At 37.4% G+C, this 26980-nt stretch overlaps 1 protein-coding gene across 7 annotated transcripts in view; it reads left to right on the top strand.

Annotated features, from left to right (window-relative positions):
* Positions 1-26980, top strand: part of LOC133531948 (WD repeat-containing protein 7) — a 163443-nt gene that overhangs the window by 12335 nt on the left and 124128 nt on the right. For 3 of the 7 annotated variants that reach the window (XM_061870391.1, XM_061870389.1, XM_061870387.1), the window contains exons 8-22: positions 422-448; positions 4767-4857; positions 6499-6646; positions 7447-7548; positions 8590-8730; positions 11559-11637; positions 12458-12599; positions 12680-12737; positions 12819-12980; positions 15017-15146; positions 16193-16356; positions 17752-17846; positions 18951-19035; positions 19668-19736; positions 21541-21633. In XM_061870391.1, the coding sequence (XP_061726375.1) occupies positions 422-448; positions 4767-4857; positions 6499-6646; positions 7447-7548; positions 8590-8730; positions 11559-11637; positions 12458-12599; positions 12680-12737; positions 12819-12980; positions 15017-15146; positions 16193-16356; positions 17752-17846; positions 18951-19035; positions 19668-19736; positions 21541-21633 (1586 nt within the window). The remainder of the gene's footprint in view (positions 1-421; positions 449-4766; positions 4858-6498; positions 6647-7446; positions 7549-8589; positions 8731-11558; positions 11638-12457; positions 12600-12679; positions 12738-12818; positions 12981-15016; positions 15147-16192; positions 16357-17751; positions 17847-18950; positions 19036-19667; positions 19737-21540; positions 21634-26980) is intronic. The other 4 variants (XM_061870388.1, XM_061870390.1, XM_061870392.1 and 1 more) reach the window with 4 other exon arrangements.

The raw sequence follows: 26980 nt of genomic DNA, 5'->3' as shown, positions 1-26980 counted from the left end.
ATTTAAACCAATATGTAAATCATAAATGGAATATCATGTCATCAAATACATTGTTATTTTCATATTTATAGTCCAACTACTGAGAGCAAACTAGGTGTTGCAGGTGTCCGTGGGCGGCGGTAATCGCTTACCATCAGGTGATCCATCTGCTCGTTTGCCTCCTCTACCATAAAAAAAAACTTTACAATCATCACAAGTTAAGTGCTTCACTTTTGGAGCACGTATAACCTATCTATAGTTATAATATAATTGAAAAGCAACAGATCTGTTGAAAATACTTGGGCTAATTAATTGATATTTACTTGGGATATGAAATCATTATTTGCCAGATAGATTTAAGATATTACTTTCGCATATGTTTGCGAACAATTTTAACAAGCATTTTTCGTCTCCAAGCTAAATAATACAATCTCTGTTATAGCAAACTGCGCGGACGGGTTATCAGTAGGTTAGCACCATTCTGTTTGTCTGTCTGTATGTTCCTTTGCTAGCACCTGTATTTAGATACCCCGATCAGCAAGGACTATCACTGTGTGGCATTGACAATAATTCTCCAAAAACCGCTTGATTAGGCGGGTCCATACAGAGCGAGCATACGCGCGAGGCAATTTCCTCGTGCACAAAACGGCCAGTGTAGACGTGCCTCGGCCTAGGAAAACGCGCGCGCCGCCTCGATCGCGTTCGATCGCTTTCGAAGGGCGTTTCGAAACCCTGTTATAACGAAAGCAAAATTATCTGCTACGAGTATTTCGACTGATCAGCTCAACCGTCGATAATTTTCTATGGCGCAGCCAATTTTTATTTCTCATTATCGGGTATCGTCCCATAGTAAAAGGTGCTCAATGACGTACATATGCACTTCGCAGACTAATGTTCACAACGTTTAAAAAAGTTAATGTGTAAAAAAACCTTATAGTAAAACCAAATAAAACTATACATATAATATCATGGAGAATTATTGTTACGTTCAACTCCTTTATTGATTGGTTTAGAAGCTTCTTAGTTCAAATATAGTTTAGATACCGTCAACCGGGGTGAATAAGGACGGTTGGGATGAATAGGGACAAAATTTAAAATGAGATTTACCTGACAGTTTCTTAATGTCTACCCACACAAATTTTAGAATGATGCAATTTGTGTGGGTAGATATTAAGAAAGTGTCAGGTAAATCTCATAAGTTTTGTCCTTATTCACCCCTGCCGTCCCTATTCACTCCGGTTCATGGTACTTCTTCAAGTTTTTTAATTATTTTTGATGATTTTGTACAACGTATTTTATTTTTAGATATCTAATGCGAGTACAATGTTTAGCTAGTTTAATATTTTTTAAAGGATCGGTTTTTTTTGTTATAGTGTAAAAAATAGGTTGTATATTTAGATATTTACTATTATTTTGCTACCTGCACATCCATTGTGAATCATCTATATTGGTGTTTTACTTAATTAAAACTTATAATCGCTTCACTAATAAATATTGTTGCTTGTAACTGAAATATTCGCTTAGCTTATACATATTGTGAAATCAAATACGATCGAATTCAATGCCAAATGTAATAATTTTACAAACAACGTGATATCTTATACCTTTAAACGAGCAATTCTTGTATATATATTTCCGGAATCTCGGAAACGGCTCTAACGATTTTGCTGAAATTTGGTATATGGGGGTTTTTGGGGGTAAACAATCGATCTAGATTAGTCTTATGTTTGGGAAAACGCGTGTTTTCGAGTTTTCATGCGTTTTTCTTTCGACGCAGAATATGGTCGCTAATTTTGTGTTGCCGGCCACTGTCCGTCTGGTCCAGCGGGTTAAGACGCGGACCGCTAAACGAGTGTTACGGGTTCGAATCTCGGCCGGTGACTAACTTTTGTTTTTTTTTTTATATGTTCAAGTTTATAATAATTTTTTAATTTTTTTGTTTTAGACAAGTTTAATTTAGTAATAAAATGTAGTTAAGATTATCACCTATACACCACCATAATTACAATAAATAGTTATAACCGAGCAAAGCTCGGTCGCCCAGGTACTGTGTATATTATATAACATAAGGCCAGGCAAGGCTTTAGTGGTGTTGGTGTATATGTAAACAAGGCGAGTGTAAAAGTTAACCAAGTGACCGAGTGTTGGAGGGTCTGCCATCTCGTGACCCAAATCGAAAGAAAACAATTCAAGCTTCTCAGCAGGTACGCTATACGCTAAACGCTGGCTCTATTTCGCATTGTAGCTGCCATCTAGTGACTTAAATCTAACAATCGTATCGTATTCTTAATAATATGTAATGTTAAATTATTTGAAATGTATTATTTCTTAGTTTTAAGTTAACATTAGTTTATATGTTGCTGTGTCCTTACAGGACGTCACTAAAGCTAACCACATAATATGTACCACCTTTATAACTGGTTTGTGATATGCAATAAACAATAAACAATGGAAACATGGGGCTTCTGTGCCATTGTTCTGTGCTGTCTACAGTTCATGCACGCTCCTTATTACTCTTTTGGAAAATGACTTTAAAGAAATATTAGGCAGATGTGACATAAAATAATAACGATATCTAAAAGGTGTGTATTTGATTCGATCCTATTGGGTTTCCAAACTGTATATGTACACGTACTTTATCATATGAAGTCTAAACAGATACCAACATATAGCCTGCAACTGATTTTAGAGTACATACAATTAAAATTGTACAATACAATTAAAATTGTATGTTCATACTTATGTGTATTCTCTATTTGTCTCCTATATCCAGAATCAGATAGAGTAAACTGCTGTTTCCGCATGTATTTAAGAGTCCGCAGCAAGATCGGTTCTCCATACAAACGTAGTTATGTTCTCATTTTAACACGACTAGCTAGATTGTTCTGAAACTTTGTACTTACAATAGGATAAGGTATATCTAGGGCTGTAATTAGTTTATGTAGCTTCAGATACCATAGTTAAAAAAGCGGCCAAGTGCGAGTCGGACTCGCCCATGAAGGGTTCCGTACCATTTATGACGTATTAAAAAAAAACTACTTACTAGATCTGGTTCAAACCAATTTTCAGTGGAAGTTTGCATGGTAATGTATATCATATATTTTTTTTAGATTTTTCATTCTGTTAATTTAGAAGTTACAGGGGGGGGGGGGGACACACATTTTTTCACTTTGGAAGTGTCTCTCGCGCAAACTTTTCAGTTTAGAAAAAAATGATATTAGAAACCTAAATATCATTTTTGAAGACCTATCCCTAGATACCCCACACGTATGGGTTTAATGAAAAAATTTTTTTTTAATTTTTATGACGTATTAAAAAAAAACTACTTACTAGATCTCGTTCGAACCAATTTTCGGTGGAAGTTTGCATGGCAATGTATATCATATATTTTTTTTAGATTTTTCATTCTTTTATTTTAGAAGTTACGGGGGGGGGGGGACGGACGACGACACACTTTTTACCACTTTGGAAGTGTCTCTCGCGCAAACTATTCAGTTTAGAAATAAAATGATATTAGAAACCTCAATATCATTTTTGAAGACCTATTCATAGATACCACACACGTATGGGTTTGTTGAAATAAAATTTTGAGTTTCAGTTCTAAGTATGGGGAACCCCCAAAATTTATAGTTTTTCTTTTTCTATTTGTGTGTGAAAATCTTAATGCGGTTCACAGAATACATCTACTTACCAAGTTTCAACAGTATAGTTCTTATAGTTTCGGAAAAAAGTGGCTGTGGCATAGGCGGACAGACAGACATGACGAATCCATAAGGGTTCCGTTTTTTGCCATTTGGCTACGGAACCCTAAAAATGCAGCGAATTGAAGTTTTTCATACTAACTTGTTTTTGCTCTATTTCGTTTGTTTTATAAGCTGGAGCTATATAAACAGGTATTACAGGTATAGATATACCTCATGTCATTCTATGAGCAAAGATTAATTACATTCCAACACGTTTTAAAAGCCTATTATAGCACACAAGACTACATGAATGATGAAACACCGTGGGATTAAGTGTGATTGTAAAGAATGAATTATTTATTGTTAAGTATGTTAATAATGGTGAAATTGATAATTCAATGTATATATATATATATATATATATATATACACCGTATTTTTTGACATTTAGATTTTATTCTAGAAAGTTTCTAGACTAGTATTTTTATACAATTTTGATGTTTGACGATCCTTTTGTGAAATTCTTATTATTAAGTTTACCATATCTATAATAATTCAATGTTTTTTTAGAACAATAATAACTGCATCAATAAATTGCTCTAATATTTAGATTAAGATTATATTTGTAAAATTTGACGATTTAAAAGTGCTTGTTGCTAGGCCTATTTGAATAAAGCATATTTTGACTTTGACTTTAAAATTAGAACGAAATTCCGTTTGTATAGGAAGATGTAATTCGGTGGAGCTTGCTGCCGACTCTTAATTATTTAAAGAAATTACCATGTTATTATATAAATCTTATTATTTTTCATGAAAAGTGATACAAGATTATACGAAATGCATTTATGAATTCAAGATACTTTTATTTCGTGATTCTATGTCATTTTAGTCATATTTTGGATAAAATATTTTATTCATATATTTGATGTATTTTAGTATGATACTTTAAATCGGTGATAAAATCAGTCGTTAACGTCTATGTTTGAATAAGACCGTCATATTTTTGTCCAAATATGCTCGTAATAAAAAAATACAAACAGCTGTCAGTTTACTCTAAAATTCTGGATTCAAGTGTGCTCGTATTTTCATATTCATATGTTTCAGCTCTGTACCGGACCACAAAGGTTTCCATGGGCCCACTGTGGCCCATGATAGCCCAGTCCTGTTTGGTATCTTGGCCCACCCTGATAATAAAGTAAGTACTTATGGATTAATTCATAAACGCATTACAAGGGTGAATTTGGTATGAATCGCAGGGTTCCAAAGGATTATTATCAATGTTAGTTATTTTGATAATTATCGTGATTTTTATGCCTGATAATTATCGATTTGATAATAACCTAAAATTTTACGGAATATATTTAGATTGTTACATGATGATTATCTTATATTTCAATGGTTAGTAAAAAAACTAATCAATGTTAGGTCACTTTTTATTTGGAAATGGCAAAAAACGAATGAATGAATTCAATGAAAATAAATATAGCGTCATTCATACCTGGGATAATTATCCGATATCTATCGGATAGTTATCAAACACTATAATTATCTGGTTAATTTCGAACCCTGATGAATCGTTTGTATTTATCTGTCATTTTTGACTTATGCATTTGTAAAAAAAAGGATAAAATATTAATAATACAGGCTCCTACAGTTTTATGTTTTTTTTTATCACCAGTCTTGTACGCCCCACTGCTGGGCACAGGCCCCATGCTATAGTTATAGGACTTTAAAGCGCGGTATTTGCCTGAGTCAGGTATTTACCTGAGTGAGATTTCCTACATAAAAACGATTTGTATAGTTTTTTTTTTTCCATCTAGGATCCTCAATTAAACCTAAACCCGTTTTTTAACATCTAGTAGTTTATTTGCTCATATTTATTTAAATACTATATACTGTTCTGCAGTTAATTGTGCAATTCTGTTGCACAATCGGACTAGAAACGTAGAAATTAATAAAAAAACCGGCCAAGAGCATGTCGGGCCACGCTCAGTGTAGGGTTCCGTAGTTACTCTTCCGTCACAATAAGCTAAACTGGAGCTTAAAGTATAGTAAATTGTTAACCAAGGGATGAAACGGTACCTTTCACGCGAGTTAAACAAATAGGCAAATTTGCATAATCAGTACCTAATTAAAGTAAGTCTTTTTACTATGGGAGAAACTTTTTGCTATAACTCAAAACAGCTAAACTGATCATGTCCGCTATAGTTTTCATTTAATGTCTTTCTTAAGCTCTACTTCCACAATTTTTTGGACCTATGTTTCAAAAGTTAGAGGGGGGGGGGACACTTTCGGAGCGATTATCTCCGAATATTTTCACTTTATCAATAAATGTTCGTTGAGGACCCCTATTAGTTTTGAAAGACCTTTCCAAATACCCCACACTGTAGGGTTGAAGCAAAAAAAAAAATCACCCCCACTTTACGTGTAGGGGAGGTACCCTCAAAAAATTAAATTTTTATATTTTATTGTACGACTGTCGCCTTTATTGATTTATATATCCATGCCGAATTTCAGCTTTCTAGCACTAACGACCACGGAGCAAAGCCTCGGACAGACAGACAGACAGACGGACATGGCGAAACTATAAGGGTTCCTAGTTGACTACGGAACCCTAACTAGTTGACTACGGAACCCTAAAAAATGGCGATAAAATTCAGTCTTTCCAATTTCTAACAGTGGATTTATATTGAGATATTATTTAACATGCTTTTCGCACTAGGCTTAGCTGCCTAAAGTGCGTTTAAGTTGAAACATACTTGAAGTATTGGCAGAATTTCTATTTTTATACCTCTATTCTGAAGCAATGTGACAATATATCTTTATTTTTTGACAGTTACTGTCATGCCCGCCCGCAATGCGTTTTGTGATTACGTCAGTGGGAGGCAAACAGCGGCGTTTGTTGCTTCGGGGCGACTCTCTAGGGACTGTGTCCGTTTGGAACGTGGACGATGCTGCTACGCCGGCGGTGGGGACTATTCCATGTAAGTACATATAAGAGTAAATCTTGTTTGACTAACGTCAACGGGAGGCGAATAGGGACGTCTGTGGCTCCGCGGCGACTCTCTAGGGACCGTATCCGTTAGGAACGTAGACGACGCCGCTACGCTAGCGGTGGGGACTATTCCATGTAAGTACAAATAAGAGTAAATCTTGTTTGACTAACGTCAATGGGAGGCGAATAGGGACGTCTGTGGCTCCGCGGCGACTCTCTAGGGACCGTATCCGTTAGGAACGTAGACGACGCCGCTACGCTAGCGGTGGGGACTATTCCATGTAAGTAGATAGCTTTGTAACATATATCTTGATGTGTGACAGTGATACATATAATAATTAAATCTTTTTGTAACAGCAACAGTTAATAAACTAACGGTTACTCTTAGCCGAGGAGATCATTCATGATTTGTGTTCTAGGGATAAACACGCGATGATAAAGTATAAAATAGTGCTGCTAGCTGTGTGGCATTTAACATGAAATTGCACCCATATGTGGTGATCTGACGCTTCTTTACAACAATACAATACAAATCCTCTTTATTGCACAACCTCAAAATAACATACATAATACACACGCTAAAGAGCGATCTCTACCAGACAATCTTTAGATGGTTATAATTATGATCTTATTTTGCATTCGGCCGCAGCGCCAGCGATATGGGCATCGCTGGCGCTGCGGCCGAATGCGGCGACAATATGCAAGCGAGACAGCGCTATAGACATATCTCGATCGCACGCAGTCTTTCTATTCGCAAATGAAGAAGATAAAGTATACTTTCTGTTTCAGCCCACGCGCCCATTGTGCTGACCAGCCTGGATATGGCCTGGGCGGAGATGAACCCCAGCCCTGTTGGTATCCTGGACCAATTGCACCACCCTGAGGAACCCGGTAAGATATACTCTGGAAAACCTACTTTGTCAGTAGAAAAAGGTGCGATTTTTTTTTATAGAAGGACAAGCCTTTGCGCCTACATTTTATTTTATTTTTGCCGCTTTTTTGTACTGACGGAAATGTTACATTGAAAATAAAATGTGATCCTTAACCATATTTACAGCAAAATAATATAATGAAAGGGTATATGACATTAATTTCGATATTAAGATCGGCCAACATATTTACTTGATCAAAAAAGTTTTTAGGTCGAATAGCTACATATATATCATTCCAAGAGTTTTAGACCTGTGTTTCTCTTTGGTATGGGTATTACGGCGGCTGATCGTAATGTTTCGGTGTTTTTTTTTTTTTTTTTTCGTTAGTCAAATTAAACCAGTACCCTATTGGTTGGTCACGTCTGAAAATATCGGTACGGATAAAGTGCCAAAAACATGTATACACTACCCTATTTATTGCTTAATTATAGGTGTACAGGTTATAATATATATTTTGGTAGTATCGCTATAATTTGCTTGTCAGGAGTACAATATAAAGTAAGGTTAGTGGTTAAGTGTAAGGTTGTGTATACATATTTTTGGCACTTCGATCGACTCGATGTTTTTAGACGTGATTGTAGGATAGGTTGCTTTAGATGCCCGAAGGGAGAACTTTCCAGAAACACACTATAGGCTCAGGAAACGAGACAAAGATTTTCACGTTGTCGACATGCCTAGGAATTTCACCATCTGCCTGATCTTTCGATCGACCGCCTACCGGTACATTCACAAGAGCTGGTGCGATATTTGTACTGAAATATCTAATTTCTCATATAAAATATGCGCCAGCTTTTGTGAATCAATGAAAAAACTTCAATACATGTACGCTTGTACAGTCGCTATCTGATATATCGGAGCGCCAAGGCGCTCACAAATATCTAAACACGCCTCTATTGTCAAGGAGTTAAAGTCCTTGTTCAGATATTTGTGACCACTTTGCCCGCTCCGATATATCTGATGGCGACTGTGCACCAACAACATGACTACGTATTTGTTTCAGAAGTAAAACTCACGGCTTCCATCTACCTACTGGCAGCTAACCGTCTGGTAGTAGGCCGAGAAGATGGCTCGATTGTCATAGTCAACGCCACACATACTGTACAACTCCAGTTATTGCATGGGAATCATCAACAATTGGATGGTAAGTTAGCCTTTTTACGAGCATCCAAATAAAAAAATACATGATAGTCGTTTTTTGGATTTTCGGTACTTTCGGGGTGAAGATCCAAATGATGACTATAGTTGAGATCAGAAAATAACACTTTCGTAAAATTAACATCACTCTTAGCTGCAAAAAGGTCTCGTAGTAGGTCGAGAAGATGGCTCCATTGTCATAGTCAACGCTACACATACTGTACAACTCCAGTTATTGCATGGGAATCATCAACAATTGGATGGTAAGTTAACCTTTTTACGAGCATCTAAATAAAAAAATACGTGATAGTAGTTTTTTGGATTTTCGGTACTTTCGGGGTGAAGATCCAAATGATGACTATAGTTGAGATCAGAAAATAACACTTTCGTAAAATGAACATCACACTTAGCTGCAAGAAGGTCTCATAGTAGGCCGAGAAGATGGTTCCATTGTCATAGTCAACGCCACACATACTGTACAACTCCTGTTATTGCATGGGAATCATCAACAATTGGATGGTAAGTTAGCTTTTTTGCGAGCTTTCAAATAAAAAAATACATGATTGTCGTTTTTTGGATTTTCGGTACTTTCGGGGTGGAGATCCAAATGATGAATGTAGTTGAGATTATAAAATAACACTTTCGTAAAATTAACATCACTCTTAGCTGCAAAAAGGTCACGTAGTAGGCCGAGAAGATGGCTCCATTGTCATAGTCAACGCTACACATACGTTACAACTCCAGTTATTGCATGGGAATCGTCAACAATTGGATGGTAAGTTAGCCTTTTTACGAGCATCCAAATAAAAAAAATACATGATAGTGGTTTTTTGGATTTTCGGTACTTTCGGGGTGAAGATCCAAATGATGACTATAGTTGAGATCAGAAAATAACACTTTCGTAAAATGAACATCACACTTAGCTGCAGAAAGGTCTCGTAGTAGGCCGAGAAGATGGCTCCATTGTCATAGCCAACGCCACACATACTGTATGCACTCCAGTTATTGCATGGGAATCATCAACCATTGGATGGTAAGTCTGTTAAGTTGTCATGGAAGTCGTTTTTCGGGTTTTTGGGGATGCCGATCTTTAAAGCTAGAAACATATTGTATTTTGTAAGGATTCTACTCGTCTGACTGTCATAAATTATAATCATTATCACCTATAGTTTGGAAAAAGTCGCTTGTCAGTGAAGCATAGACAGGATCAAATTGTCTTTTTATTATGGTAATTGTTTAAGGTGCCGTAGAAATCGTATCGCTTTTTAGGTAAAAATACGGTTTGAAAAAAAAAAATTAGCAATCTTGAGCATTTTCTCTACTGACTTCATCGATTCGAATCCTGATTCTTTAACTTTCGCTCAAAAGAACAGTCTAAAACGTATTGTAACAAGCACAAAAACTAAAAATATAAAATTTCGTCTAAAAATGCGCAATTTTGTTTTTGAGGGAACTTATCGATTACTTTTTTTTGTTAAAACTTATACCAAATTAAAATTCAAAGCATGATATCCGCGGTCCGAATCACGCACATCCATTTCGCTCACGTTTATGCTCAGTGAGTGAGGGACGAACACGAACCTACGGGTCCTTAACTCCAAGAACAAAATGACGATAAGTTTTTAATCTTCTGGTACTTACAACATTGGTTTGTAAGCCTATAGTTATGAAGGTAATTCAGTTCGAAATATTATGTTCGTCATATTAGAATGTTAAACAAATTTTCGTGAAAGTAAATGAGAATCTTCAAGATTCAACCCGGACATTCAATACAACATCAACATTCAACATTTGGACCCGGGTACGTCCTTAAACTAAGTCCAAAAGAGAGGTATGGGCATTGTTAATGTCATCACGCTTTGTGTGGTAGGGTACAGCGGAGCGGATGTAATTCCAGATCTAGAGCAGAGCCCAACTGGGGAAGTACCTCCACCTTACAGAAAATCGCAGCCAAATAACACTAGACCCTACTCATAGTGCTGTGTTCCTATCGGTGAATAAGGTTGCCAGAGCCCAACCTCTGGAGTTGCAAGCGTACATAGGCTACAGGAGACTGCTTACCATCAGGCGGGCCGTATGCTTGTTTGCCTACGACGTAGTATAAAAAATAAAATTAACACGGCCTATACACGATGCAACACGAGGAACCCGAAAGATTTTAACTGTCTATTCCTGATCATATTTAAAGACTAACCCATAAAACATTACAGACCTGATTTAGTTAAATTGTGTTTTATCCCTTTCTTACAAATATATAACTCAAAATGACAAATAAAGACAAACGATTCTTGGCTAATTCAGGCTAGTAACGTGTTTATGAATAACGCCATATAATGTCATATAAATTGTTCTGGAATTCGCCTAGTTTGCGAGTTAATACCAATTTAAAAAAACATCTTCGTATCGTATTGTTACTTAGTGCAAAACGTCTTTTTGATAGTGTTGGTGCCATTATGGGGCGTAGACTAAAATCTACATAACCTTATTAATAGATGTCAAAAAGTGACAAGTAACACTTTGCAAAAAAAACGTTTTACGATAAGAAGTAAAAAATCATTTTAAGTGCCAGTTTTACCAATAACATTTAGTTTTTATGTAAATACATTAATTTTTTTTAAATAAAAATAAAACAAAAAATGGTGAAATTTACACAACTCATATAACATTTTTCCCTTCCTGGCCTCAGAAATGCGTGGTTAAAATCTTTAGAGTTCCTCGTGTAACACCGTGTATATTGTTAATGGTCTTTCTGCCAAATGTAAAACTCTTGGTATCGCAATGGACATACAATGAATGAGTACATACGTTGTGTTTGACTATGTGCTATCTTTTCAGATTGGCCGCCGCATCAGCTACTGCACGGTCATAACGGAAGGGTCAACTGCCTTCTGTACCCCCACCATGTTCATCCAAGGTACATTACCGTGAAACGGGGTGAATAGGGACGACTGTGGTGAATAGGCACAAACTTAAAATGTGATTTATGTGACAATTTCTTAGAAAATACCCATCCAAAATGTATCATACAAAATCTACTATTATTTTCAATCGAATGATGTAATTTGTATATTTTTTATGAAATTGTCAGGTAAATCACATTTTAAGTTTTGTCCCTATACACCCCATCCGTCCCTATTCACCCCGGTTGACGGTATATTTAGATATCGTATCAGATATGTTAACAAAAATGTGCTATAAAATGTCCTTTCACAATTATTCCTTGTGTTTATATCCTATACACAGAAATTACAGTTCGAATGCCCAATTTGTCCGAACGATCTGTGATTTTAGCACAAAATTGGTATAATATATAATAATAAATATTATAGGACATTATTACACAAATTGACTAAGTCCCACAGTAAGCTCAATAAGGCTAGTGTTGAGGGTACTTAGACAACGATGTATATAATATATAAATATTTATAAATACTTAAATACATAGTAAACACCCATGACTCAGGAACAAATATCCATGCTCATCACACGAATAAATGCCCTTACCAGGATTTGAACCCGGGACCATCAGCTTCGTAGGCAGGGTCACTACCCACTAGGCCGAACTGGTGATCCAAATCGTGGTGGTATAAAAGCAGGATTAAGATGTGATGATACTGATGAGACTAAATGAGGCAGAACTGTCGTTAAAATTTTGGGATAAAAAAAGAGCGCAGAAAACCTAAATCAACTGGTTTTACAACCAGTAAATATGACATGTCATTATTATTTCACAGATACGACAGATCCCACCTAGTTTCCGGAGGCATAGACTTCGCAGTTTGTCTGTGGGACCTATTCAGTGGTCAACTATTGCACCGTTTCTGCGTCCACGCGGGGGAGATTACGCAGCTCATTGTTCCACCGCATAACTGCTCTGTAAGTTTAGTGCAAAGAGAATTTGAAATAGAAGTGGATTGTCAAAGAAAACTTTGTAGCCACAGTAATTTTTGTTTCAGCCCCGAATCCAGAAGTGTATTTGCTCCGTTGCATCCGATCACAGCGTTACATTGTTAAGTAAGTTTTTCCTTTAAAAATCTACCACAAATTTTATACAATTTTCAGAATAGTGTCCTAATATATTTGTATGTTTTCTAGGTTTGGCCGAGCGGAAATGCGTGACACTCGCTTCACGCCACCTGTTTCCGGTCGTCAGTATAAAATGGCGGCCAGGCGACGATTTCATGGTAGTCGGATGTAGCGATGGCACCGTCTATGTGTGGCAGATGGAAACCGGCCATTTGGACAGAGTGTTGCATGGTATGTACCTTATTCAGAGTCTACGCTACAAGTTGTGTAGGTAATCATTAGGGATGTCCCAAAAATGTCGCATTCTTCACATCCACGAATGCGAATCCGAATGTCCAGGATGAGAATGTCCGAATGCGATTACGAATGTTATGGATTATGTAGTTGTTATTATCATTCCTAATTAGGAATAATCTGTTAGTACATAAAATATATGTTACCTTAGGACAGGATGTTATAAAGTCTTGAGAAATGCTGTCTACTGGTCAAAATGCATTACTTGAACACAGTTTGCGCGCACTGCCCACGCGAGACAGGACACGATCTGCGCACATTCGCATTCGCAAAACATTCGCTTCAATTGATGCGAATGTGAATGTTTAAATATGCGAATGCGAATATTCAAAGTACTCATTTAAAAGCATTATCTTATTTTAACGAGGTGTTACATTGTACATATGTGTATTACAGTTTAGAGTGATTCACGGTTAGTTTCACTACACTTAAATCGACCGGGATATAAACCCTGATAAACTTTTATATTGTTTTTATTGAGCTCCCGATTATTCGACGCAGTTACATGCATCTTGTTCACGGGTAACTGGGGATAGCGGGTGGGTGTCGAAGTTGTGAAGACCGCGCTCAGTCTACCCTCATTCGTGCGCGTCGGCTGCAACAATATAAAAGGTAATCACGGTTTATATCCCGGTTGATTTAAGTTATATTATGTGTTTTACCTAAGTTGAACTTATTTTGTGTCTAAATTGCAATAATATGTCTGGAGAAGATGATTTAGAATATATCCCCTATTTCTATTACACACCTAAGTGTGTGTGGTGTGTTTCAATGGCACTCCTATACCTTTTAGCCCGTCTGTAAAGGATTTAGGTGTGCACTTGGATTGTACTTTGAGCTGGAGACCGCAGGTTGCCGGAATCAGTCGGAAGGTTACGGGCACCCTTCACGCTCTTAACAAACTCAGACACTTTTTGCCAGTCAAAACTAAAACTTTATTAGTTAATACCTTAATCCTACCCATTATCGACTATGGTGATGTATGCTATCCTGACTTAAATGAAGAGCTACTTGACAAGTTGGACCGTCTTCTTAATAATTGTATCCGCTTTATCTTCTGTCTCCGGAAATATGATCATGTGTCCTCGTTTCGTTCCCAGTTGGGCTGGCTCCCTATTCGTCAACGGCGTAATATTCGTATGCTCTGCACTCTCTATTCCATTCTCAATGATCCACACTCCCCTGAATACCTTAAGTACTTCTTTCACTTTTATGGTGCTTCTCGTGACCGTCAATTTCGCTCTACTGGCAATCTCTCTCTTTCTATCCCCACTCATAGAACAAGCTTCATGTCTAACTCTTACGCCATTCAGGCAGCACGTCTCTGGAACGGTCTTCCCCCTAACATTAGAAAAGCTCCCAACAAGTTTGCTTTCAAAAAATCTTTGCGTGATTTATTTGCTGGCAGTTTAAAGATCAATTATGTATCAGTCTCACGAATCGGTTATGTATATTATGTATATATATGTATATATATATTTATTTATTTATGTAATGTATGTATGTGTCTTTATGTATTTAAGTAGTTTATAATTAATTTATGTGTATTAGGACTCTAATTCTTTCAATAACAATTTCTTTTAGTTTTAAACGCGCCGCCTACAATCTTTTCTGCTTTGCCCTAAGGTTGACTGGTAGAGAATGCCTCATGGCATTAAGTTCGCCTTTTGTACATTAAGTTTGTCTTTTGTGCAATAAAGTTATAAATAAATAAGTTATATTAGTCTTGCTAATTATTTTTAAAGACATTAATTCTCTTGCAAGTTCTTTGCGAATAATCCTCGCCCTCTCCACCCCCGCATCAGGCGTTCGGCCGTAACGCACCAAGGGAGGCAAGAACTCCCGCTTCCTTAGCCCCCGATTCCGTTTTTGTGTTCGAAATGTACACACTTGTGGAGTGAATTTCTTGATTAGTGGTTCACGTAATTGTTTTTCGATATTGATGTTTGAGGATACTACACATTTCTCTGCAGGTATGATAGCGGAAGAAGTACTAGCAGCATGTGATGAAACGGTTGCTGACGATCTTGGAGGATCGTTGGTAGCAGGCGGTGGTGGCAGCGATCTACAAGGCGCTGCTAACCCTGCTGTGCATTTCTTCAGGTACTCTATCTTTGCCCCTTTAAAGTGCTCACATTACCCGATATCAGGTGTTTCACTCCGCGATTTCGTCGCGTCGATACAAGTACATGCGGTCCTCACCAGTTCTGAGGGCCTACCCCGAACCACGTTAGACGTGTTGCCTCTCTGTCGCACTTGTAAATTCGTGCGTAAGTATGATAGGGAGGCAACACGTAGAACGTGGTTCGCAGTAGGCCCTCTGGTGACTAGCAATGGTTGCCGCGTACCACTCCGAAACGAATATTTTTTTTATACATTTTTATGTCACCTAACTTGATAGATTTTGTATTAGGTAAATGACCGATCTATTTTATATTTCCTGCAGTAATGCAGTCGACTGCAGCGGTATTGCAGCACGACAATACTGCCGCAAATGTCAAAAATCCTGGCAGCGACATCGATTTTGACATTTGCAACAGTAAGACAGTAATGTCGCGCTGAAATACTGCTGCCTACTACGATATTACTACCGGCTGCATTACTTCCGCAAATGTCAAAAATCTGGGCAACGTAATCGATTTTGATTTTGCAGTAATGCAGTCGGCAGTATTGTCGTACTGCTATACTGCTGCAGTCGATTGGATTATTACTGTAGGAAATTTCAAAATCTGTTAAACGAGTACATTAAACATAACATAATAACAGATGACGGTACTCGCTTCGGATGGTGCCAACCCTAACGGTAGCCACGCCCATACCACGCCTTCCGAAAGAGCTCGGTATATATTTATTATTAATAAATATTATAGGACATTATTACACAAATTGACTAAGTCCCACAGTAAGCTCAATAAGGCTTGTGTTGAGGGTACTTAGACAACGATATATATAATATATAAATATTAATAAATACTTAAATACATAGAAAACAACCATGACTCAGAAACAAATATCCATGCTCATCACACGAATAAATGCCCTTACCAGGATTCGAACCCGGGACCATCAGTTTCGTAGGCAGGGTCACTACCCACTAGGCCGAACCGGTCGTCAAATATATCACAATGTATTATTAATGTTGTCGACAGAGGCCTCCGTCATCGCAACCTAAACGCAATGCGTGCTGCGACCCAGCGCGGCATCGCGGCGCTGCAGGCGCCCGCGGGCGGCGGCGGCGCGGGGCCGCTGGCCGAGCCCGCGCGGGCGCGCCGCGCGCAGCTCACGGTGCAGGGCTTCCGGAGCAACCCCAAAGGTACGTCCTTACTCCTTATCTCATTGCCAGAGCCCGTGCTTTTCATGCCGTTGACGCAAAACCTTAACCTAGTTAACCTAGTAGCCGAGAGCATTGATTTGTTTTGGTGTTCTCTGACTGAATTCACAAAGTCCACATTGTTCACATTATGTTATATGCGCCATAAGTTAAAATAATTTTTTGTTAATAGTTACACTATTGCCTTAGGTTTAGTACCTGTAAAGATAGTTGTAAGTGTGGAAAAAAAAAAAAAAAAAAAAAAATGACGTAATTTAACATACAGGGAGTTACTACTTTAGATAACTTACTTATTGATGGGTATCATAATAAATACTTGTTGCGTGAATAAAAGCTTGTTACGCTGTTAAAAACCAAAAATATGTATTATTTCATAAATTAATAATCTACTATTTATTTGTGTGACAATAAAATGAAAGTAGACGTTTCTATACTGATTGTCAAGTATATGTATTAGTTACCTAAAGAGGTTGACAAATGATAATTTATTACGAAAATACTAATTGGAATCATACTCTATGTAGCGTGACGTCATTTTTCTGTCAACGGCATGAAATTTACGGGCTCTGGTCATTGCAATAGGGTATGCAATTTTCTACTTGACAGTTTTTTGTAAATAATGTCAACCGATCTTGATTATCCTGAAGATCAAATTTCTATATAGGACTCATGGCATTTAAGCAACACAAAGGTCAGAAATGAGAGTTAAAGTCTCAGTCGACGATTGAAACGCCTCTAACAAAATGATAATGTGATGTGACGTCACATGACATTAGTCTGTCCTAAATATATGGAAGATCAAGGAAATTGCCATTTTGACTCTGAAATATTGCGTTTATGTGTATAGTTGTTGTACAATTTTTTTTGGAGGCTTTGGGGCCTTGTATTTTTTTATAATCTCAATGTAATTGTTTAAATTCCACTTTTTTATAATGGTTGGCTCATTTTCTATCCATTTAACTAAATTTTGTTATAATATTCAACATGTGTCAAGTACCCAATTGAACTGTCAACAAGGAATAATAGACTATGAAGTGTTTTAAATGCTATTTGTGCGTGTGCGGCCTAGTGTGGCTTTAGAAGTATCCTAAACGAAAGGTACATAGACCTTACGTCGTTGTAATAGGGTTTATAATCAATTAATTGTGTTGACTAAGAAGTGTTCTAACTGCTGTCGGTTCGGCCCAGCGCGGTACCTAGAGAAGCCTTCTAATGATATGCAGAATTTCACCGTTGCAAGTTCTCAGAGGAAACGGTAGCGCGAAAGCAACTGATGTTAAAGATTATAAAAAACAAAAGAATCCTAAAAAAAGATATATTTGAAGGTCAAATAATTGAAGATTCGAACACTACGGCTTTTTTCTATTTTGTCCGAAGATCCGGAGAGCCACATCCTCTTCTTCGACATCGAAGGACTGATTGTCGAGTTGCTGAGCGAGGAGTATTCCGCCATGAGCCCTGGGACTTTGGAGGTGAGCTTTTTGCCAACTGCCGTCAGTTCGTTCTTTTTTTAAAGCAAGTACTTATTATGAGGAAAGTGAACGACCGCGCGCGACGGCTTCACCATGCAAATGTAGTCCTCATTTTCCTGTCTAGATATTAACATTGCCTATAGAAAATATTTATACACAATATGATCAGTAATTGAAGTAACCAACCGACAGAGTTGGCGACCGGTCTGGCCTAGCGGGTAGTGATCCTGCCTATGAAGCCGATGGTCCCGGGTTCGAATCCCGGTAAGGGCATTTGTGTGATGAACACAGATATTTGTTCCTGAGTCATGAGCGTTTTCTATGTATATAAGCATGTATTTATCTATATACGTATGTAGGTATATCGCCGCCTAGTACCCATAGTACAAGCTTAGTTTGAGGCTAAGTCGATCTGTGTAAGAACGACCCCAAATATTTATTTTATTTATTTATTTAAAAATGAACCAGTCAAAAGCGTATAGGCAATCTTGTCCTAATCTGTTTTATTTCCGTGGCATCATTGCCCCCAAACAAATGAACTCATTTTAACCCTTTTCCAGGTCCCATCAATCTACAAGGTTTTCCCGAAAAATCCAAATATATTCCAATTAATCCAGCTTTGACGATTCATTTGAAGACAAATCACATTTCCAGAAACTGCAATCTAATTTGAAACTTAAATCGCAATGCTAAAGTTGAAATTGTAATAGCGCGTATGTGGTCGATAAATCGTACTATGCCTAAAAAGAGTTAATTAAGATTTATTATTAATTAAGATTTAAATGTGAATGTGATAATTTGATAGGGAATCAAAACTATAAGTAAAATAAAACTAATAAAACTGGATAGAGTAAATTTTTTCCTTAACAATTAATATTGATGTAGTTCACATTATTTGCCATCGTAAGTATTTTCTCGTCCGTATTTTTCATGCTACTTCAGTCAACCTCAGTACTTTTTGGACTGAAAATGACTGAAAAATGGCATATGGAAATAATTTTCTGGATTCAATTAATTTCATTCATTCATAACACGTCCGTGCGTTTCCGTGAAACACGACAGTAAAGGATTAGTCACTACATCTGTACTGTATATTCTTTTTAGGCCGCCGGTCTAATCACCAGCGAATACATGACAATGGCTGCCCTCACGCAGTCTGCGAGCCCTGACGCCACCAAAAGAATATCCGGTAAGTTTTTCATCAATAAAAGGTGACAGGAACGAGGCTTTTATGTGTTGTAGCCAGGGACCGGTCCGGTATCCCTTTCGACGGTTTTTGAAGGGGTTTCGTAAGGCTTTGCTTACCAAAGCCATTGCTAAGTAAAACCCTTTCATTTGGCTTTTTAAGCACTTCATAATACGGGTAAGCTGATACCCGTTCATAAGCGCTAACCCCTTGAAGGGGTATCGATTATATAACCTAACCATATCATGAAGTGATCAATAGGGTGTATTATTGCAATGTTCTGCCGTCAGAGAGCAGCACTAGCACATATTGTAAACCATAGAGTAACTTATACATACTATGCCTTAAACAGATTTTTGAGAAGTTTTCGCTATGACATTAATGCATCAAAGCGGTTTACAGAGGCCTACCGCGAATCGCGAAAGTCGCAATTTTGTTAACTGCCTCTTTGTCGCTCGAATATGCAAGAGTGATAGAGAGGCAAATAACGAAATTTCCTAGGAACAAGTTGGATTTTGTTTCTCCGCCGGTACAAATCGAATTTTCCACCCTGTCTGTATTTTATAAGCATTTGGGCAATAAATTCAAATCCTATAAAATTACATTGTACATTGCACGCTGACTGAAACGGATAGATTTCTTCGGGCGTGTGAAAGACAAGGCCGGCGATATGGAGAGGATATTGAAAGAGAAAGACAAACATGGTAAAGTATATTACGTATTTGTATAAGACGTTGCCTATCCAAGTAATAAGTATTGGTATGACGAAACTGTGCCCTGTAACACAGGGTTTCCTAGCTCAGGACACAGGGTCCAGTTTTGATTTACTGTATTGTTAAATTTATCAAAAAAAAAAATTTTTTTTTTTCATGGAATACTATGAACGTTGGGTCAGTCATGAAGTTTTTTACAACAGACTGTTAAAAATCACAATCTTCCTATTTGGGTTATACGCAACAACTCTTTTTACGTCTCTCCTGTGGACATACCCAAATTAAATGGCTCTTTTCTATTTGTATGACGAAACGATGCCGCCATACCTTTGGCCTATGATCTATTAGATGGCGCCACTTTTTGATATTTAACAAATTTAACACATATTAGTGAAAGAATAAGGATCAAAGTCAAATGGTGTTCTAAAGATTTTAATAATGTGTCGAAAGATGGCAGTAAATTTATTGTGGCTACAAAGTTTTCTTTAACAATCCACGTCTATTTCAAAATCTCTTTGGAATTACTACTTACACGCTGAGCGAGGAAAACAAATGAAGTAATTCTATAGGTAATTAAATTAACATACATCGGGGTTTTTAGTGCGGGAATGTTTAAACTTGCCAAAGATTTGATAAAAACTGTAAAAACTGACACAATTTTCACATTTCTAAGCATATTTGGAACTTACCCCTAAAAATAATCCAATTAGTATGTAAGTTATCCGCAACGCACGCTTCGTCAGGTGGCCACGGATGCAAATCAGCAACATGCTTCGTCCCAAACAAACCAATTATTATTATTATTATTTATTTATTTAATATTAGCACTAACAGATAAACCTTACATGCTAACACTCAGATTACATTTAGGTATATTTAATTTTAACAATTTGAAATATAATTTAGTTTATCCAATGATGATATCCAATGATGATATCCGCAACAGGCTTCGACTTACTACTTATCTGTAATTCATAGTTTGGTAATTATTTAACAATAAACATTTATAAATACACGATACCATTCCCGCACCAAAACCTCGATGTATAGTTATTAAAAAACACATCCCTCGCTACGCATCCTCGCTCATCTCCGGTGGAAATGCAGCCTCAGGTCCAAGAATCATATTAGGTATATCATATCATATATATGTGTCATATACATTATGTTTATTAACTAAAACCATTTACTCAGACCCGTAAATGTTTAGGTCATACTGAGTAACTTTTACTATGATATAAAACTTGGCTATTTCGTACATTTTGGCTGGTCCTTGAAATTGTCTATGGGAGAGTCAATTTTTTTTCGTAATACGTTGGCTCCATAATAAAAGTTGCTCAGGATGACCTAAATATTATAACGGGTTTGAGTAAATAACAAGAAGAAGGTATGGGTATTAAAGAGAGGTATGGGCATCTAAGAGAGGTATGGGCATTGTGAATGTCATCTCGCTTTGTGTGGTAGGGCACAGCACAGCGGATGTCATTCCAGATCTAGAGCAGAGCCCAACTGGGGAAGTACCTTACAGAAAACCGCAGCCAAATAACACAAGACCCTACTCATAGTGTTGTGTGGGATGTTAGGGTCGGCAACGCGCATGTAACTCCTCTGGAGGTGCAGGCATACATAGGCTACGGAGACTGCTTACCATCAGGCGGGCCGTATGCTTGTTTGCCACCGACGTCGTATAAGGTCATGTTTTAGTCCACCCACCATGCACAAAGCTATTGCCCCCCCTAGTTTGAATTGCTTACGCTTTGTGGTTTGGGTTAGGTTAAGCATATCCTATTTGTAGGTATCCTGGCCAAGATGAAGGAGAGCGCAGAGACGGTGCAGACCAAGCTGCAGGCTAAGGCGGAGCAGCTGAAGGGGCATATGGAGAATAAAGGTAAGATTTACAGGGATTCATCGTGTCAAAGGACCCTTTTTCCAGGTTTTCACGGATTCGCACTGACTTGCAAATACGTTTGAAAAGCGTTAATAGATATGCCATGAATAGTAGTTTTGGCCGAATACCGAATACTCGGCCCCTCTCTCGGCCGAAGCGCCGAATATGCGGCATAACTTGCGTACTCTTTGAGTCACATTTTTTGCTCACTGTTCGAGCAGTTGTTTAAACTGCTGAGGTAAAAACAATGTACGAAGGTGATTTATATTCCTGATTTTAAACTACGATCAACTCAAAATAACATTTAGAAACAAGTTTTATTAACTTAAACGGTTTATCAAATCAAGTGTGTCCATAACGTAAGCAATTAAAATGGCTAACCACAAGCATTTATCGGGGTAGATTGCCTCAATTAGCTATTATACTGTACATTTATACTATTATTACATTTATTCATGCCGATTGCTGACTCAAGGCGATCTACATTTGTAGCCGTCTTATTGAGACATACGGTCGAAATGGATGACAAACAAATTATTAAAAACACCATTTCTTTTGCGCGAACCATCATAGTTAGGATGTGCCATAAAAGCCATGATTATTAATATAATTATTGGATGAAAATATGCTCTTTTATATAAAAAAAAATCTCACCCCTTGAGAACAGCTTTGAAAGTGGACCCTACCTGACAGTATTTGACAAATATCAAATAATGTGAAAAGGGCTACGAAATTTGATATTTTTTCGACGAAGTCTCACCATACACTTTGCGAAGCGTATTTAGCGCAGTAGCTTTGGATCACTGTAGCAATTTATCGGGTGAGATTAACTCAATTAGAAGTAAATTTCGCCAAAAAGATTTTTTTTTCCAAATTTTTGATTAAATTCGTACATGTTAAAAAAAAATGGTAAAACTGGCACTGAAAATGAATTTTTACGATTTTTTTGTAAAACCTAGTTTTTGCAAAGGTTACTTGTCACTTTTTGACATGATATTTAGACTACGCCCCGTAATGGTATCATCGCTATAAAAAAAAAGGCGTTTTGCACTAAGTTACAATAAGATGTTTTCTTTTTAATTGGTATAAACTCTGAAAGTAAGCGAAATCCAGAAAAGTTTATACGACATTTTAGTCTCTAAATGTGATCAGGAATACACTTTTGAAATCTTTCGGTTTCTTCGTGTTACACCATGTATATTCCAAACGGCTGATTTATTTCCTTTTTATAGCTTTTTTTTTCAGAACATTTTATTGAAGTGATAACTTCTTTGGTGGCGCTGTGCACTTTTTGTGATGGGGAAAAAAATGTTAAACACGCGACAGGTCACGTGACCGACAGATTCGTCAGATTGAAAATTCGTAAAACGGACTCGTGACCTGATCGAAAAACTGTTCCAATGTCATTGAAGCCAGTAGACCGCCGGCGCGGCGTAGGAGAGCAAGAATACAATAGTATTTTACCACATAAATGATAGTACTTTTATACTGATAATTAAAGCAATTCGTGCAAAATTATTCCCTAACCAATCCAAAACCTCAAAAATGCACAACGTTAATATTCAAGTTTTCACTTCTGCCGGCACTCCCGGAGTGCAACCCGATATTTTTTTACTATACTCTTGCAAACAATGGCCGTGTGCCTGTAAAGAATGTAGGTTAGGCTTGAATTAAATGATACACTGCACTTCATGACGTTTATTAGAAGAAATACTTAACTATCACATTTTGGTAGATATGAACGCTGCGAGAGCAGATAGGAAGCGAGAGTGTTGAAACGGTGTTGCCACACGCAGGAGGCGATTATAATATAAAGGTGTTCTTGCACGCTCGGATATCTAATTTAGGTGTGTTTCACACATAAACTGGGGGGGGGGGGGGCTCAAATGCCTATTTGTGACAAAGCCAAATAACAATGCAAACTCGGTACATTGTAAATTGCTAATGAATCTAATGAAAGTTGTTGAACATGAATCATTAAACAATAATAATACTGTTTAACCTAGAATATCTTATGCAGGTTTAAGGTATCATATGAGAGCAAGCTACATTGATAATGGCATTAATTTACTTCGAAGTAGATACATCAGTCTTGTTGGCAACAAATCAGTCTGGTTAACTGTTAAAATTTAGAAATTAAATACTATTAATTAAATCTGTTAGGGATACACTTCAACAAACAACATTGTTGCGCTGCATTTATACTCTACACAAATACAGACAACATCAAATCAACAAGCAAGTTTTTGACACATGCTACTAATAAACATTGTTATTAAGCTGTGCCAAATGTTACTATAAACAATTTTCTAGCTCTAATCAAATATATTTTTGAACATAGTAGGGATGCACCACTTGTGCAACAAGAACAAATACAAATACAATATTTATTTACTTAATATCGCATATAAATGGGTTATGCCTCTATCGGTAATACCACTATTTTTGACACAGCACGGGAATGCAATTTTTTATCTGAGGTCTGGACCTCCACAACTCTTACATGGCCATCACTGCCATAAAAAAACCTTGTTGACCCTCCCTATGGGCCAAGTTAAAGGAGGAGTGTTTGGGACCTGCAGTAATACCACCATGCCGATCTTTAAGTTTGGTTTTGTTTTTAGCCATTTAGTTCTTTGGTTTAGCAATGATAGGTACTCCTTTGACCAAACATTCCAAAAATGCTGCCGTATTTGCTCGCAGCACCTCCAAAACCGGAGACGATTACTGGGGACTGCTGCCAAGTCAGGTTGGGGGGCAGAAGTTAGCTCAGCACCAATCAAGAAGTGCCCAGGGGTTAAATATGAAAAATCAGACGTGTCGTGAGACAGCGGGGTCAATGGTCTTGAGTTAAGTATTGCTTCAATTTCTATGATTATTGTATTAAATTGTTCATATGTAAAAGTTCGATTTGAAGCAATCCTTTTAAAATGAAACTTTGCTGACTTGACAGCAGCCTCCCAGAGACCTCCATGATTGGGACTATATTTGGGAATGAAATGGAACTGTATGCCTTTCTGTAGTACATAATCATTGACAGCCTTTTGAAAGTAATCTTTTTTATGTAAATCGTGGAGCTCTTTTAATTTGTTATTTGCACCTCGAAATGTTGAGCCATTATCACAAAATATATTTTGTGGATAGCCTCTTCTACCAGTGAAACGCTTAAATGCAGCTATAAAAGTGTCAGTGGTCATGTCGGTGACTACTTCTAGGTGCACAGCTTTGGAGGCAAAGCAAACAAATACGGCTACATACCCTTTACCTATTATACTGCTTCTAAGAGCAGATTGTTTAATTTCAAAAGGTCCACAATAATCAAGGCCTGTATTTTCAAATATTCGAGCTGGAGTGATTCGCTCCTTGGGAAGTGATCCCATTAATTGCTGACTAGCAGCGGCCTTCAGCTTACAGCATGTGATGCATTTGTTAATTACAGATTTGACTTCTCTTACAGAATTAATGATGCAATATTTTTGACACAGACTACCTAGGACAAGCTTTAACCCTGCATGCATGAGCATTAAATGCTCATGACTTATGATTAATTTAGTTACATGACAGTGCTTGGGCAAAATTATATTATGTTTCTTTGAGAAATCTAAGTGTGTGGCATTGTCCAACCTTCCACCCACACGAAGAAGCCCTGCCGAGTCAATGAAAGGGTTAAGTGACTTTAGATTGGAGGTTATAGCTTTATCCTTCTCAATACACAGAAACTCGTTATGAAAATAGTGAATTTGCACACCTTTTATTATTAAGGTCAGAGCGTCTCTAGACTCTTTTACAGAAATTAGGTTTGATGAAACTGATTTTCCTTTACATTTATTTATAAATCTTAATATATGGACAGTCACTTTTATCATTTTGAAAAGGCTTGAATATCTTTCAAAAAATGGATCTATAACATTGTCAATTACAGTGGCACTTAATGCTATGTGCTCATCTGAGTTGTCCCGGGTTTCGGCACCAATGTAAAGAATGTAGGTTAGGCTTGAATTAAATGATACACTGCACTTTATCACGTTTATTAGAAGAAATACTTAACTATCACATTTTGGTAGATATGAACGCTGCGAGAGCAGATAGGAAGCGAGAGAGTGTTGAAACGGTGTTGCCACACGCAGGAGGCGATTATAATATAAAGGTGTTCTTGCACGCTCGGATATCTAATTTAGGTGTGTTTCACACAGTGCCCAACAGTCGCGTTCACTTGACTATAGCTCACACATTTGACAGTTATCAGACTTCATGTTGTTCGCTGCGCTTTCCGCCTGTGTGTCCGCGCGTACAAAAGCCTACGCCCTCATCAAGGCAGTCTAGAACCAGCCTACCCCCGCAATTAGTTCTTTACCACATTACCATAAAGGTCAAATTCCTTTGAATATTAATGCGAACAACTGCACTTTCCCGTTTTTGCAAATATCTTTGTATGAAATTCAAATCAGAGGGCCTACCGCGAACACCGAAGTCTCAAATTGCGGGCATCCTTCTCGGTCACTCCAATCACGCCTTAATCGGAGTAAAAGCAGTGGGGGGAAACTAGGTCTTTCGGGCGTTCTCGGCTCCGTTCGGCTCAGCGTTGCTAGGAGCAATAATTGTGGTTGCCAAAACTTGACGGTCCTTTGCGTGCACAACCATAGATTTAAGATAATGACTTGAAAATTGACAACTATAAATAGCCGAAAGGAATAGTGCCATGCATTAGAAAGGGACATCATGATTCGTCCCTGAATCGCTGTCAAATTCCGGTTTTGTAGGAAGTTTCCTTTTTTTTTCTTCTTAAATTTATTCTGTGGTAAAAGAGAGAGATGCCCGCAATTTGCGAACTTCGGTGTTCGCGGTAGGCCCTTAGTTTCGTCGTTTTAAATTTAGAACAGTATAAACTGGGTTTGCTAATGAGTATTAACTTTAATTCGTTGTAATATGGTTGAAGTTTCTATGCGATTTATTCCTTAGTACTGGTTTGTTGAAATTTGTATTTTATGCCGTCGTTAATAAGGTTGTTTGTGATATGTTTTTAAATAGGGCAGGGCTAGTTGGTTTAACTTGATGGTTGGTTATTTATACAGAGTTATATTTTCTTTGTTTGATAAGGACTGGGCAACGAGCTTTTAGTGTGTGTGTGTGTGTTCGTATTTATCTCAAAATTTACTGGAATTATGCGTACAGTCGATGTAAAAAGTGGTTAGAGGTTTTATTCTCCTGTCTCCGTTATGTATGTAATAATCCGTGTATATATGAAACACAAGTTGTTTCCACTTGCATTTCTATTCGTATGTATTTGGATGTTTTTCTTAATTGAGTAACAATTGATAAATAAAATAATGATCTCAGCCTACATATG

This window comes from Cydia pomonella, chromosome 26, assembly GCF_033807575.1.
Source record: "Cydia pomonella isolate Wapato2018A chromosome 26, ilCydPomo1, whole genome shotgun sequence".
In the NCBI taxonomy this organism is placed as follows: domain Eukaryota; kingdom Metazoa; phylum Arthropoda; class Insecta; order Lepidoptera; family Tortricidae; genus Cydia; species Cydia pomonella.
Note: the sequence above shows the minus strand (reverse complement) of the source record. Positions and strands in the feature narration are given on the sequence as shown.